This window comes from Sus scrofa, chromosome 13, assembly GCF_054392235.1.
Source record: "Sus scrofa isolate SSC_HxYL_T2T_F1_AM1 chromosome 13, Sscrofa_HxYL_maternal_Yorkshire_Landrace_v2.0, whole genome shotgun sequence".
Classification (NCBI taxonomy): domain Eukaryota; kingdom Metazoa; phylum Chordata; class Mammalia; order Artiodactyla; family Suidae; genus Sus; species Sus scrofa.
In genome coordinates, this window is record NC_139395.1 from 177,108,676 (window position 1) to 177,122,969 (window position 14,294).

At 38.2% G+C, this 14,294-nt stretch overlaps 2 protein-coding genes across 2 annotated transcripts in view; one reads left to right on the forward strand and one right to left on the reverse strand.

The window, feature by feature from the left end:
* LOC146397788 (uncharacterized) overlaps positions 1-5,453 on the forward strand; it is a 797,689-nt gene extending 792,236 nt beyond the window's left edge. The window contains exon 2 of the transcript XR_014823574.1: positions 5,341-5,453. The gene's annotated coding sequence lies outside the window, so the exon portion shown is untranslated. The remainder of the gene's footprint in view (positions 1-5,340) is intronic.
* A 6,060-nt stretch (positions 5,454-11,513) lies between these two features.
* LOC100623293 (olfactory receptor 5H2-like) lies at positions 11,514-12,449 on the reverse strand. Its single transcript, XM_005657126.2, has one exon. It carries the CDS (start codon positions 12,441-12,443, stop codon positions 11,514-11,516), a length of 930 nt encoding a protein of 309 aa, XP_005657183.2. The 5' UTR covers positions 12,444-12,449.
* Between the last annotated feature and the right edge of the window lie 1,845 nt (positions 12,450-14,294).

The following is a 14,294-nucleotide window of genomic DNA, read 5'->3' on the forward strand; positions in this document are numbered from 1 at the left end:
TAGGTATAGTATCATGTCATCTGCATACAGTGACAGTTTGTTCTCTTCTCTTCCTATATGGATACCTTTTATTTCTTTTGTTTGTCTAATTGCTGTGGCTAAGACTTCCAAAACGATGTTGAAGAGCAGTGGTGAGAGTGGGCATCCCTGTCTTGTTCCAGATTTGAGTGAGAAGGCTTTCAGTTTTTCCCCATTGAGGATTATATTTGCTGTGGGTTTATCATAAATGGCTTTGATTATATTCAGGAATGTTCCTTCTATACCCACTTTGGCGAGGGTCTTGATCATGAATGGATGTTGAACTTTGTCAAATGCTTTTCCTGCGTCTATTGAGATGATTATATGATTTTTGACTTTTTTTTTTTTTGTTAATGTGGTGTATGATGCTGATTGATTTGCGTATGTTGAACCATCCTTGTGAACCTGGGATGAACCCAACCTGGTCATGGTGTATAATTTTTTTGGTATGTTTTTGGATTCGGTTGGCTAAGATTTTGTTGAGAATTTTTGCATCTATATTCATCAATGATATTGGACGATAGTTTTCTTTTTTGGTGGTATCTCTGTCTGGTTTTGGAATGAGGGTGATGGTGGCCTCATAGAATGTCTTTGGGAGTATTCCTTCTTCTTCAACCTTTTGAAAGAGTTTAAGGAGGATGGGCACCAATTCCTCTTTATATGTTTGATAGAATTCACCTGTGAAGTCATCTGGTCCTGGACTTTTATTTGTAGGGAGTGATTTTATGACCTCTTCAATTTCATTTCTAGTGATCGGTCTGTTCAGTTGGTCTGTTTCTTCTTGATTCAGTTTTAGCAGGATGTAAGATTCTAGAAAATTGTCCATTTCTTCCAGATTGTCAAACTTGTTGCCATACAGTTGTTCATAGTACTCTCTTATGGTTTTTTGTATTTCTGCTGTATCCGTTGTGATTTCTCCTTTTTCATTTATAATTTTGTTTATTTGGGTTCTTCCTCTCCTTTTTTTAGTGAGTCTGGCCAGGGGTTTGTCAATTTTGTTCACCTTTTCAAAGAACCAGCTCTTGGTTTTATTAATTTTCTCTATTGTTTTTTGAGTCTCTGTTTTATGGATTTCTTCTTTGATCTTTATAATTTCCTTCCTTCTGCTGACTTTAGGACTTCTTTGTTCTTCTTTTTCTAATTTGTTTAGGTGGAGGGTTAAGTTGTCAATTTGGGATCTTTCTTCTTTTTTGAGAAAGGCCTGTATTGCTATAAATTTCCCTCTGAGCACTTCTTTCGCAGCATCCCATAGATTTTGAGAGGTTGTGTCTTCATTATCATTTGTTTCAAGCTAGTTTTTAATTTCCTTCTTGATTTCCTCATTGACCCATTGGTTTTTTAGTAGCATGTTGTTTAGTCTCCATGTAGTAGGTTTTTTTCTCTTTGCTTTTCCCATGGTTGATTTCTAATTTCATGGCATTGTGGTCAGAGAAGATACTTGAGACAATTTTTATGCTCCTAAATTTATTGAGATTCACTTTGTGTCCCAATATGTGGTCGATTCTTGAGAATGTTCCATGAGCATTTGAGAAGAATGGGTATTCTGATTTTTTTGGATGTAGTGTCCTGAAGATATCAATGAAGTCTAACTTTTCCATTGTTTCCTTTAGGATCTCTGTTGCTTTATTGGTTTTCTGTCTAGAGGATCTGTCCACTGATGTGAGGGGGGTATTTAGGTCTCCTACTATGATTGTATTCTCATCAATATCTCCCTTTATGTCTGTTAATATTTGTTGTATGTATCTGGGTGCTCCTATATTTGGGGCATATATGTTGATGATAGTAACATCCTCTCCTTGGATGGATCCCTTAATCATTAAATAGTGTCCTTCTTTGTCTTTCTTTATGTCTTTTGTTTTAAAGTCTATTTTGTCTGATATGAGCGTTGCAACTCCTGCTTTTCTGTCATGTCTATTGGCGTGAAATATTTTTCCCCACCCTTTCACTTTCAAACTATATGTATCTTTTGTCCTAAGGTGAGTTTCTTGTAGGCAGCATATTGAAGGTTTTTGCCTTTTTATCCACTCAGCCAGTCTGTGTCTTTTGATTGGGGCATTCAGTTCATTGACATTTAAGGTGATAATTGATAGATGATTATTTATTGCCATTTGAACCTCGTGTTCTAGTTGATTGTATGGTTCTCCATTCTTCCTTTCTTTTTTTTTTTTTTTTTTTTTTTTTTGCTTGGATGGTCTCCTGTTATTATCTGCTTGAGTGTATTTTTTTTTTCATTTTTTGCAAATGCAATATTTGGTTTTGGCTTGTGGTTGCCCTGTTTTTTAAGTATGCTAACCCCTTCCCATAATTGTGTGTTTTAGCCTGATGGTCCTGTAGGTTCAAACACTTCATTACTATATTAAAATTAAGAAGAGGAACAAACAAACAAACAAACAAAAAGGGTTATTTACTTCCTAACATCCCTTGCCCACATTTTATGGTTTGATGACTCTTTTTTATTTTTTTCTTTTTAATTTTATTTTGTTTGAAGCATGTTCATGATTACATCTGTATGCTGGCTTATTTGAGTGACTGCTCTCTGATTGCGGTTTCCTCAGTCCTAGTTCTTCCTCTTCTTCTTCTTTTTTTTTTTTCTTTTCCTTTTTCTCCCCTTTCCTTCCTTTCTTTTTGGTTTAGAGAAGCCCTTTCAATATTTCCTTTAACCTGGGTTTTGTGTTGCTGTATTCTTTAAGTTTTTGTTTGTTGGGAAAAATTTTTATTTTCCCTCCTATTTTAATTGATATTCTTGCTGGGTAGAGTATTCTAGGTTGCATATTTTTTCCTTTTAGCACTTTAAATATCTCTTGCCATTCCCTCCTGGCCTGTAGTGTTTCTGTAGAGAAATCAGCTGATATTCTTATGGGGCTTCCCTTGTAGGTAACATTCTGCTTTTCTCTTGCTGCCTTTAGGATCCTCTCTTTATCACTAACTTTTGCCATTTTTATTATGATGTGTCTTGGTGTGGGTCTGTTTGGGTTCAGTTTGTTTGGGGCCCTCTGTGCTTCTTGTATCTTGAATCCAGTATCCTTTAGATTTGGGAAGTTTCCAGTGATAATTTCTTCAAATATATTTTCCATTCCCTTATCTTTTTCTACTCCTTCTGGAATTCCTATTATGCGTAGATTGGCCCGCTTTATATTATCCCATAGGTGTCTTATATTGCTTTCCACTTTTTTGATTCGGTTTTCTGTCTGCTGACCGGATTGAGTGATTTCCATTATTCTATCTTCCATATCACTGATTCGTTCTTCTGCATTATTCATTCTGGTTTTTACTGCCCCTAGTTCAGTTTGCATCTCTGCAAATGAATGTTCTAGTTTTTCTTGGCTCCTCCTTATCTTTTCTAGTTCCTTTCTGAGGGTATCTGCATTACTGTTCATATCTTCTCTTAATTCCTTCCATATTTTGACTATTTCTCTTTTGAACTCCAGGTCTGTCAGACTGCAGAGGTCTGGTTCATTGTTGACTGCTTTAGGTGAGTTCTCTTGTTGGTTTGCCTGGGGGTGGTTTCTCAGCTTCTTCATCTTGCTTGTTGTTTTCTTTCTCCTGGTGGAGTTGTACTCTCCGTTATCGGGCAGTGTTTGCCTTGTCACTGCCATGGAGTATTTCCTGAGGGCTGGAATTGTTGGTCAATCTTTTTTTGAGGCAGTGTGGCTTTTCTGGAGTGTTGATGGGGCTAACAGTGTTTCTTTGAAGCAAAGGAGGACTTCCTGAGGGCAGACAGGACTGGGAGGTCCACCCCACGATGGTAGCAGATTTCACTTGGTCATCCAGAGCTTGCTCTGGTGTTTTTAGGCTGTGGGGTTCTTGCAGGGGGTTGGCGGTGTTGGGCAGCTGTTCCTTAGGAGTGCAGCACCCCCTGGGGGCTGGAGCAGCTATCTGGGTCACTGAGAACCTACGAGGCTCTTCCCTAGGGCAGCCCAACTCAGAAGGACAGCCTGAGAATGTAGGCGGATCTTTTCACAGTCTGGCCGAGCTTGTTGCAGCTTTTCTGGGCTGCATGGGCTCTTCCAGGGGGCTGGTGGTGCTGAACAGTTATTTCATGGGAGTGGGGCACCCCCTGGGGGCTTGGGCGGGTAGCAGGGCCGTTGGAGACCCAAGAGGCTCCTCCCCAGGGCAGCCCGACTCAGAAAAACCGTCTGAGATCTTTTCCCGACTTGGCCAGGCTTGTTGCAGCTTTTCTGGGCTGCAGGGGGTCCTGCCTAGACCTGGCAGTCCTATGCAGCTGATCCACTAGAGCATCCCCTGGGGGCTTGGGCGGGTAGCGGTGACGTTGGAAACCCAAGAGGCTCCTCCCCGGGGCAACCTGACTCAGAAAAACCGTCCGAGAATTAGGCCGATCTATTCACAGCCTGGCTAAGCTTGTTCTAGCTTTTCTGGGCTGCAGGCCTTTTCTCGGGGGCTGGTGGTGTTTGGTGCTGCTCTGCGGAAGTGTAGCCCCTCCAAAGGGCAAGCAGGCCTGTGCAGGGACAGCCCCTGCGGTGGTAGGCTTCAGGCAATTGTTGAGGCCAGCCCTCCTGGATGGTAGGCAGCCCCAGGTCCGGTGAGAGCGTAGGGGGTGGCGGGGGTGGGGGGAGGGAATGCACTGGGAAGCACAGCTTTCAGCTAGCTAGTGGGCCTGTAAGCTTGCTGTGGCGTGGGGGGTATATGTATCTGTTAGTTTTAATTAAAATTATTAGAACACAATGTATATCTTGTGTACCATGTAGTCTAAAATTTAACCATTGAGAATATGATTTAAGCACTGTGATGTATGTTACAATTAAGCTGTCTATATAAACTGTTACCTATGCTAATAAAATTTGAACAGTCCAGCGCCCTGAAAGAAGGGACAAAGAGGCTGTCTCCGAGTGCTTCGCCGACACTGTCCATCCCTGGAGGGGTACCCTGGCTGCTGGAGCTGGACTCCGGCAATTTGTCTCTAAATATTTTGCTATTACAACAATTTTGATTCACTGGTTATTTTATTTTATTTGTCCTTTGTCTTTTTAGGTCTGCACCCACAGCATATGGAGGTTCCCAGGCTAGGGGTCAAATCAGAGCTGTTGCTGCCAGCCCATGCCAGGGCCAAAGCAAGGCCAGATCTGATCCTCATCTTTGACCTACACCACAACTCATGGCAATGCTGGAACCTTAACCCACTGAGCGAGGCCAGGGAACAAACCCACAACCTCATGGTTCCCAGTTGGATTTGTTTCTGCTATGCCAAAATGGGAACTCCTCACTGGTTATTTTAAAATAGTAGTTGTCCTAATCTGTCCAGCTGCTATAACAAAATATCATGCATTGGGTAGTTTAAGCAACAGGCTTTATTTTTTTTAACAGCTCTAGAGGATGGGAAGTTCAAGATCAACGTGCTAGTGATGTGATACAAGCTCAGACACCACTTCTCAACTTATGGAAAACTGCCTTCTAACTGCTCACATGGCCTTTCTGGGGTGAGTAATCAAGGTGGGAAGGAGAGAGAGAGTAAAATAGTGCTAGAGATTGGGAGACCAAGAGAGAGCAGGGCAAGCCCTTCTATCTCTTTTTCTTCTTACAAGTGCACTAATCCTGTCATGAATTCCCCACCCTTATGATAATACAATCTTACCCTAATTACTTCCCAAATGTCACACTACAAATAGCTCCATTTTAGAATTTGGGGCTTCACCATATGCATTTTAGAGGAACCTGAAATTTAGTCCAAAATGGTATTTCAATAAATATGATTCCAAATCATCAGCATTAAGATTAGTAAATAATTTTCTTTTCTGTTGAGATGTTCATTTGTGCCTCATATTAGATTCCAGTTATAAGTGATATCATATGGTATTTGTCTTTGTCTTTCTGGCTCATTTCACTCAGGATGAGAGTCTCTAGTTCCATCCATGTTGCTGCCAATGGCATTATGCCGTTCTTTTTTATGGCTGAGTAGTATTCCATTGTGTATATATACTCGACATCTTCCTAATCCAATCATCTGTCGATGGACATTTGGATTGTTTCCATGTCCTGGCTATTGTGAATAGTGCTGCAATGAACATGCGAGTGCACGTGTCTCTTTTAAGTAGAGTTTTGTCCGGATAGATGCCCAAGAGTGGGATTGCGGGGTCATATGGAAGTTCTATGTATAGATTTCTAAGGTATCTCCAAACTGTTCTCCATAGTGGCTGTACCAGTTGACATTCCCACCAGCAGTGCAGGAGGGTTCCCTTTTCTCCACAGCCCCTCCAGCACTTGTTATTTGTGGATTTATGAATGATGGCCATTCTGATTGGTGTGAGGTGGTATCTCACGGTAGTTTTGATTTGCATTTCTCTAACAATCAGCGATGTTGAGCATTTTTTCATGTGCTTGTTGGCCATCTGTATATCATCCTTGGAGAACAGTCTATTCAGGTCTTTTGCCCATTTTTCCATTGATTGATTGGCTTTTTTTGCTGTTAAGTTGTATAAGTTGCTTATATAGTCTGGAGATTAAGCCCTTGTCTGTTGCAGTGTTGCATTGTGGACTTGGAAAATTGACTTGTGGCTGCCTGGGGGGGAAAGGGAGGGAGTGGGAGGGATCGGGAGCTTGGGGTTATTGGATACAACTTGGAATCAATTTACAAGGAGATCCTGCTGAGTAGCATCAAGAACTATGTCTAGATACTTATATTGCAGCAGGACAAATGGTGGGGGGAAAATGTATACATGTAAGAGTAACTTGGTCCCCATGCTGTACAGTAGAAAAAAAATAAAATAATATAAACAAGAAAAATAATAAATTAAAAATTCTATGGGTGAGAAAGTTCCCATTGTGGCACAACAGAAATGAATCTGACTAGTATCCTTGAGGATGCGAGTAAAATCCCTGGCCTTGTTCAGTGTGTTAAGGATCCAGTGTTGCCATGGTCTGTGGTTTAGTTCACAGACACAGCTCAGATCTAGTGTTGCTGTGGCTGTGGTGTAGGCAGGCAGCTGTAGCTCTGACTCAAACCCTAGCTTGGGAACCTCCATATACTGAGGGTGTAGCACTTTTAAAAAGGGAAAAAATATACCCTTTATTGGTGGAATCTAGATGATTCCAAGCCATCTGAAGTTTTAGAACCTCTTTTTTTTAAGAACTGAAAGAATAAAGCCTTGACATAAACCTAAAAAATATACTCAATAATAATCTGCCATACTCTGTCAATAAACCAGACTTTAGAAATACTGTTCTAATTTTGATTGGTATTTCTTTGATTTTACCTAAACTCTGATGCTTTTGTGTCTTTGCATTGTTGGATAATTTCATCAGCAATATTATGGAGAGTAGAAGGTGTTATAAAACAATAAGAAAAAGTATGTATATGCATGTATATAAAGAGAGAGGACCTATGAGTACTTTTAAATCTCTAGGTTAAGAAAATCAGTACATCTTCATAATATAGACTATTTCATGTATATTATTTCATGTATAATATTTCATGTGTATTTCCATAAGATGATTTAATCTAATGTCATTAGTGTTCCAAATAACCAAGTGAACCTAACAATATAATTTTGTGCTTTACTCTTAAATAATCGTTAAATAATGCATATGTTATTTCATAGTTCCCTTTCAAAGGAATCAACAGAGTATCTTGTCCAAATTTGGTTTTAATGTGTTTGATCTCTTTCCCAACATTCTACCAAAATGACAAAAATGAAGAACAAAAAACAGCAGGTACCTATAACAGAACTGAGAATGCAGTCACATCAGTGAACTAGGGATTTTGGTAAATTTGTGGAAAGCCTAATGTAATTGAGAGTACACTAAAGGATAAACCATAGCAGAGGAATCTATAGGTCATACATATGCAAGAGAAGGCTCCACAGAAATTCTGAGTTTCTGAGAGGCCTCCAACTGTCTCTTCCATAGTTATCTAACTGAAAATAAGTCTTGGTAGGTAACAGACATCATTCACACAGCCATAGTTTGCTGTCAGACTACTGATTCAAGAAAATAATTAATTAGAGAACCAGACCATTATGCCAGCAGAAGTTACTAGCTGTGTGTATTATCAATCTAGGTTGGGGGTCATAATAATGAATTAACAAATAAAAACCAAGACAACTGACAGTAAATCATCAGTAAACTGAGAATGTTCTATAGCAATGGAAGTTTTTAAAATACAGGCATATGCAGTAACATAGATTTTCTCAGAAAAAATAAAAACTGCTGAACTATGATCCATTGCTCTCTTTCCAAGGGCTTAGAGGTATCCTTCATGGAAACAAACAAACAAACAAACAAACAAAAAAGTGAGATACCCTCGTCTAATCTTGTGAAGTGGATCTTCAGATAATAAAATTATTATATACCTTTGAATCCCTGTCTATTTTAATTGTTTTCATTATTTTTTCTCACATTACATGTTCCATCATTAAGTGACTAGACAGAGTTCCCAATGCTACACAGCAGGATCCCTGTCTATTTTAAACAAAGCATCTTTTAAAGCAAGCAAATGTTTAAGCCAAACATATAATTGAATAGGTTCTCCTTTATATATGTCATAGTCTATCTCAAGAGCCAAGCATATTGATAAAAAGAACAAGATAATTAACTTTCAGTGTACATTACTTGTAATTATCATGAAAGAACCTTAAGAAGTTGGGCTGCAAATGTAGCAGCCTTCCAAGGCCCAGTAGTCTCCTGGGGCTCATTAAAAGACTGAAAATGAGTGATATATTCTTAGTATATTCTATATATTTGTGCTCTTGGGTCCCCAATTCAGTTTTACAATATATCACAAATACTTATTCAACCTCATGTGTATAAGCCACTGTGCTAAGTGCTAAGTGCTGCAAAAAGTAAAGAGTAGGACATCTAATTCATTAAAAAATATTGTAGCCCAAAATTAGTATCATGGAAGGCCAAGTGTGGCCTAAGAAGAATAAATAGTTCCCAGGTTTTTGTTGTTGTTGCTGTTGTTGTCTTTTTGTCTTTTTAGGGTTGCACGCATGGCATACGGATGTTCTCAGGCTAGGGGTCTAATCAGAGGTGCAGCTGCTGGCCTATGCCACAGCCACAGCAACATGGGATCTGAGCCACATCTGTGACCTACACAGCACAGCTCATGGCCATACCAGATCATTAACCACTGAGCAAGAGAATAAATAAACTGCTAAATGTTTCAAGTCAGTAAGCATTGTATTTTCTTCAATATAGTATGGAAATTCATTCTGAAATATGTAAATTTGAGATAAACCTTAAAGAAAGGATACCATTTGAATTGTAAATAAAGATTTAGTCATTTTCAGTAGAGGGGGGATATAGTGTGTAGAGAGACATGTATTAGCAAAAGCATATACCTGAGAGACTAAAGGGTGTCCAGAATGCTTTCTGCAACCCATTTTGGGCATAACACAGGGTCCATTAAGAGAATTATGAAGGGACTTCAGAGTTAAACCAAGGTTTTATTTGAAAGGTCCTTTTAATACCAGGATGAGAACATCAGGGTGAGGAAGATGGAGAGAGAGGTAGAGGTGGAAATAGAAAGAAATAGCAATAGTATAGCAATAAAATTAGAAAGATGTTATATGGGGAGGTATAAATAAAATAAAGGTGTGTGTGTGTGTGTGTGTGTGTCCTATAATCTGGACAGACACAAGAACAAAGAATCATTTGCGTGAATACCTATACGGAACTAGATACAAATACCATATTTGCACATAAACTAATAGCAATGTCAATCCATTAGAAATTATTGAAAATGAGTATAATTTAATCATAGTTCCTAACCTGGCAGCTGTATTTAGGACATACAAGTATTAATAAGATATGGGAGATAAGTACCTAGAGTTTTTCAAAACACAGAAGCAGGTAGATTTTTAGGGTAAGGTCCTCAGCAGTCACAGTAAGTATATGGAATTTCAGTGTTCAGAAAGGAAGGACAGGAGTGGACCCAAAGATTGGTCATTTACTGTACATGGAGATGAAAGCTAATGTTAAAAGACTTTGGGAGCACAAAATACCCCAAAATCTTGCTTATTTTCTTTTACCACTAGGCACTGTTACGTCATATCAACTTAACATTATTCGAAACACTTTCATAATATTTATTTGAAACCCTTGTGTAAACAGCACATTATAAAAAATAACCTATATTAATGATTTCTTATTCTTGACAGCTTAATATTTAAAAAACAATCCAGCAATCTTGACCATTTCATGACACTGCCACTTCTGTTTTCTTCTCTAATCCAATCTTGATTATATTTTGTCACTTCTCTTTTCTTATCTAAGCCCATCCCAATTAAATTCTGCAATTTCATCTCCTAGCTTTCTGAATTAGTGCAGGTTTTCAGACCATCCTACAACCTACAGAATCAGCTGAGAAGTGCTTTTCAAGGCATCATAGACAATAAAGGGCAATTCCCTCTTCTTGTTATTCAGAAATGAGGGTAAGAACAGCCTCATAAAAGTTGGCTCTGACTTCACTGTCTTAACTTACTTCTCATTTTTTCTTGATTGCTTTTCCATCCCTTTTTTATAGTTGATTCACAATGCTCTGTCAGTTTCTGCTGTACAGAAACATGACCCACATTTTTAAAATTTTTCTCTGTGACATGAGCGTTGAATCCCTATGGTGATGGGAGAATTCACCATGTCCCAAATAAAGTTTAATTAAAGACCTTTTTTTAATTTTTAATTTTAAATGTTTTTATTTCCCCAATACATTATTTTTTTCTACTGTACAGCATGGTGACCCAGTTACACATACATGTTTACATTCTTTTTTCTCATATTATCATGCTCCACCATAAGTGGCTAGACACAGTTCCCAGTGCTACACAGCAGGATCTCATTGCTAACCCATTCCAAAGGCAATACTCTTCATCTATTAACCCCAAGCTCCCAATCCATCCCACTCCCTTCCCCTTGGCAACCACAAATCTCTTCTCCAAGTCCATGATTTTCTTTAAGGTTTGTTTGTGCCATATATTAGATTCCAGATATAAGTGATATCATATGGTATTTGTCTTTCTCTTTCTGACTTATTTCACTCAGTATGAAAGTCTCTAGTTCCATCCTTGTTGCTGCAAATGGCATTATTTTGTTCTTTTTTATGGCTGAGTAGTATTCTATGCATCTGTTCACTCAAACACAAATCTGCCTTCACTGTGGAGTTAAATGTGGTAGACTCTCCAGGCTCTGCAGCTGTATTACTATGAAGAACAATATGATCAAGTCCTGTTTAGATGAACTGCACTATTTCATTGCTTAATGATTTTATATATTACATTGAAGAATATACAATAATATATAAGTGTGTAAAAGGTTTTCATTTGATTTCTGCTTCAATTATTCTAATGTGACATGAAAATTATTTAAAACTTCTTATATTTTTAACAATATACATAAATATCTTAAGGAGTATGTTGGTACAAACATTTAAGTCATTAAAACAATTGGGCAGAAAAACTTTGAACACCAGCCCAAACTGAGTCAGATATAATCTGCACAATTTCGTGATTATTTCAATAAAAAGAGAACTGATAATAGTATGAGATCTAAATATTTCTCTTTAACATTTTTGTCAGTGAATCTATGACTTTCTTATTTCTTAGGCTATAGATAATTGGATTTAAGAAAGGAATTATGACAGTGTAAAATAGAGAGTCCATCATATCTTGATCATCTACTTGTGCAGATCCAGGACGCACATACATGAAAAGAAGAGGCCCATAGTATAAAGATACAGATAGGAGATGGGATCCACAGGTGGAGAAGGCCTTCCTCATGCCCTGAACAGACTTCTTTTTTAAAATTGTATGGAGGACAAGTGTATAAGAGATAAGAACAGTCAGAATGCTGAACACCTGTATTGACCCAGAGGAAATAAATGCCATTAGAACATTAATTGTAGGGTCAGTACAAGAAATCTTAAACAATGGCATGATGTCACAGTAAAAGTGATGTATTATGTTAGAATTACAGAAGGTCAACCTGCATAAAGAGACTACATGTATCATAGAATGAATAATTCCTGCTACAAATGATGAGACTGACAGCCAGATGCATAGTCTATTGTTCATAATCACTGGATACAGTAATGGTTTGCATATGGCAACATAACGGTCATATGCCATTGTTGCCAGCAAAAAACATTCTGTGGTTGCACTGAATGCAAAGGAAAAAAATTGTACCTTGCATTCAGTGAGAGATATCATTTGACTCTTTGTGAAGAAATTGACCAGCATTGTAGGGGTCACCGTAGATGATATCCAAGCATCTGCAAAGGCTAAACTCCCAAGGAATAAGTACATGGGAATGTGAAGTTGAGGGTCATTGCAGATAAGATAAATTAGCCCAAGGTTTCCCACAGTGGTGATGAGGTATATTATCAAGAACACCAGGAACAGGGGGATTTGCCACTCCAGTGGATACTGAAGTCCTGTGAGAACAAATACGGACAGCAGTGTTGAATTTGTCGTATCCATATTGTTATTGGCTGGCTCCTGAAATGAAATGCAGTTAATGTAAAGAGAGAACTCACTAAGATAAATAAAAGAATATTGGAAGAAAGTAGTTTAAATAAAACCATACACTCACCAGAGTACCCTTACTTTTATTTACTACTAATTTAAAAATGGAAACCAATTTTTGAAATTAATGTAATAGAAAATGCAATTATTTCATTTCAAAAAATGTGGAAGAAATGAAAGCTTAGAAGAATGGAAAGAGCTTATAAATATATGAGCTAAATTTATGGAGATAGTTGAGTGTGTTAGGGATATTCTGTTGTGACAGGGATGAGGGTCTAGGGGGAAAAGTTTGAATTATTATAAAATGAATTGCATGCCATTAAAAAGACCTTGAGCTTTATTCCTCAGATAGTAGGGATGTGCTAAAAACTTTTAAGCCAAGGAAAGGCATCATAGATATTTTTTCAAAAAGAAATATTTGGCAGTACAGAAAATATTCTATAGGGAGAAAAAACTAAAGTCAAGGGTACTTATTAGGATGTTGATACTCTTATCCAGTGGTTCTCAAATAAGAATGCATAACAGAATGTGCTGGAAAGTAATTGTACAAAATACAGATTATGGATATTGATTCAGTGGGTTAAAGAAAGAAGCCTAATAATCTGTGCTTTAAATATGCTCTCTGGTTGGTTCAAATTCATGTTGGGTTCTTAGTCCATGTGTGATATGTTGATGGGAATACAAAGAGATAGATTAAAATGCATCAAGATGTAGAGTTGCTAGGACTCAGTGACTTATTTACTGTGAATAAGGTGGTCAGTGAAGGAGAGAGGAGACACTTGGTGATGGGTAAATGGTCACTGAAAATTGAGTTTGAGAACTCAGATGCTTTGGCCACTCTGTGGTCAGAGCACCCTTTGAACATCCAGGTAAGAGAGCTTAGTAGTATGAGTTTGTTAGAGCTTATGGAGGTCATTTGGTAGCTGAAGGCACACTTATGAATGACCTAACCATTGGAAAGTGAGCATAAGGTAAAAGAAGGGTGTGGAAAGATGCTTGAGGAGTTTTATGAAAGAAGTTTTGAAGCGGATAGACATCATTTTTAGGTAGCTAAAAAGTGATCCTCTTTTCTACCGCACGAGTCTTGGTATCAGGCAAAAATGCCAGAAACTTACTTTCCCATCCCGCTTGCACCTTGAGTGAGGAGACTTGATCTAAGTTTGACGAGAAACACGCCAACATTGGATTCGTAATATCCAGAAGAAAAGGACAAGGAACAAGAGTTTTGTTTGCAAAGTCAGCCAAGGCATCCATATCAAGACCCCAGGAAATGCACCCTACATTAGCACCAACTGCATTACCAGTGTGAGCTTTGGCATCCAAAGTTCAGCTGCAGTGATAGGAGCTCCTATTGGCAAGTGCAGGGATTTGATTTTGGCTTTAGACTCACTGTATTGCTCTCTTCTACTTCTGCCCACTTTTCAGGTGATCCATCCAATCTCTCTGGAATTTCTATCGTATAGTCACTTTCAATTCAACCAGCTAATTTTCGGTTACAAACAATTTTTCCTGGCTCTAACAAAAGAGGTAAAAGAGAGAGACCAGAAAAGGACACTAAGCAGAGTGATCAAAGAAGCAGAAGGGAAACTAGAGAGTTGAGTGTTGGGAGCATAAGGAGAACAAAGACACAGGACACAATGAAGTATAGCACCAATTGGCAGAATGAATGCTTTGGTAGAATAGGATTGAACAGAGGCCATCGAGTGTGGGGAAAAAGAGATTTTAGTGCTTTTAGCCAGAAATGATTCCATTTTATAATTGTGTTGATATCATAGAATGGTGTGAAGCATGGTGAACAACATGAGG

Coding starts and splice junctions, on each gene's coding strand:
- LOC100623293 (XM_005657126.2), bottom strand. CDS start 12,443: ATGGATACGACAAATTCAACACTGCTGTCCGTATTTGTTCTCACAGGA.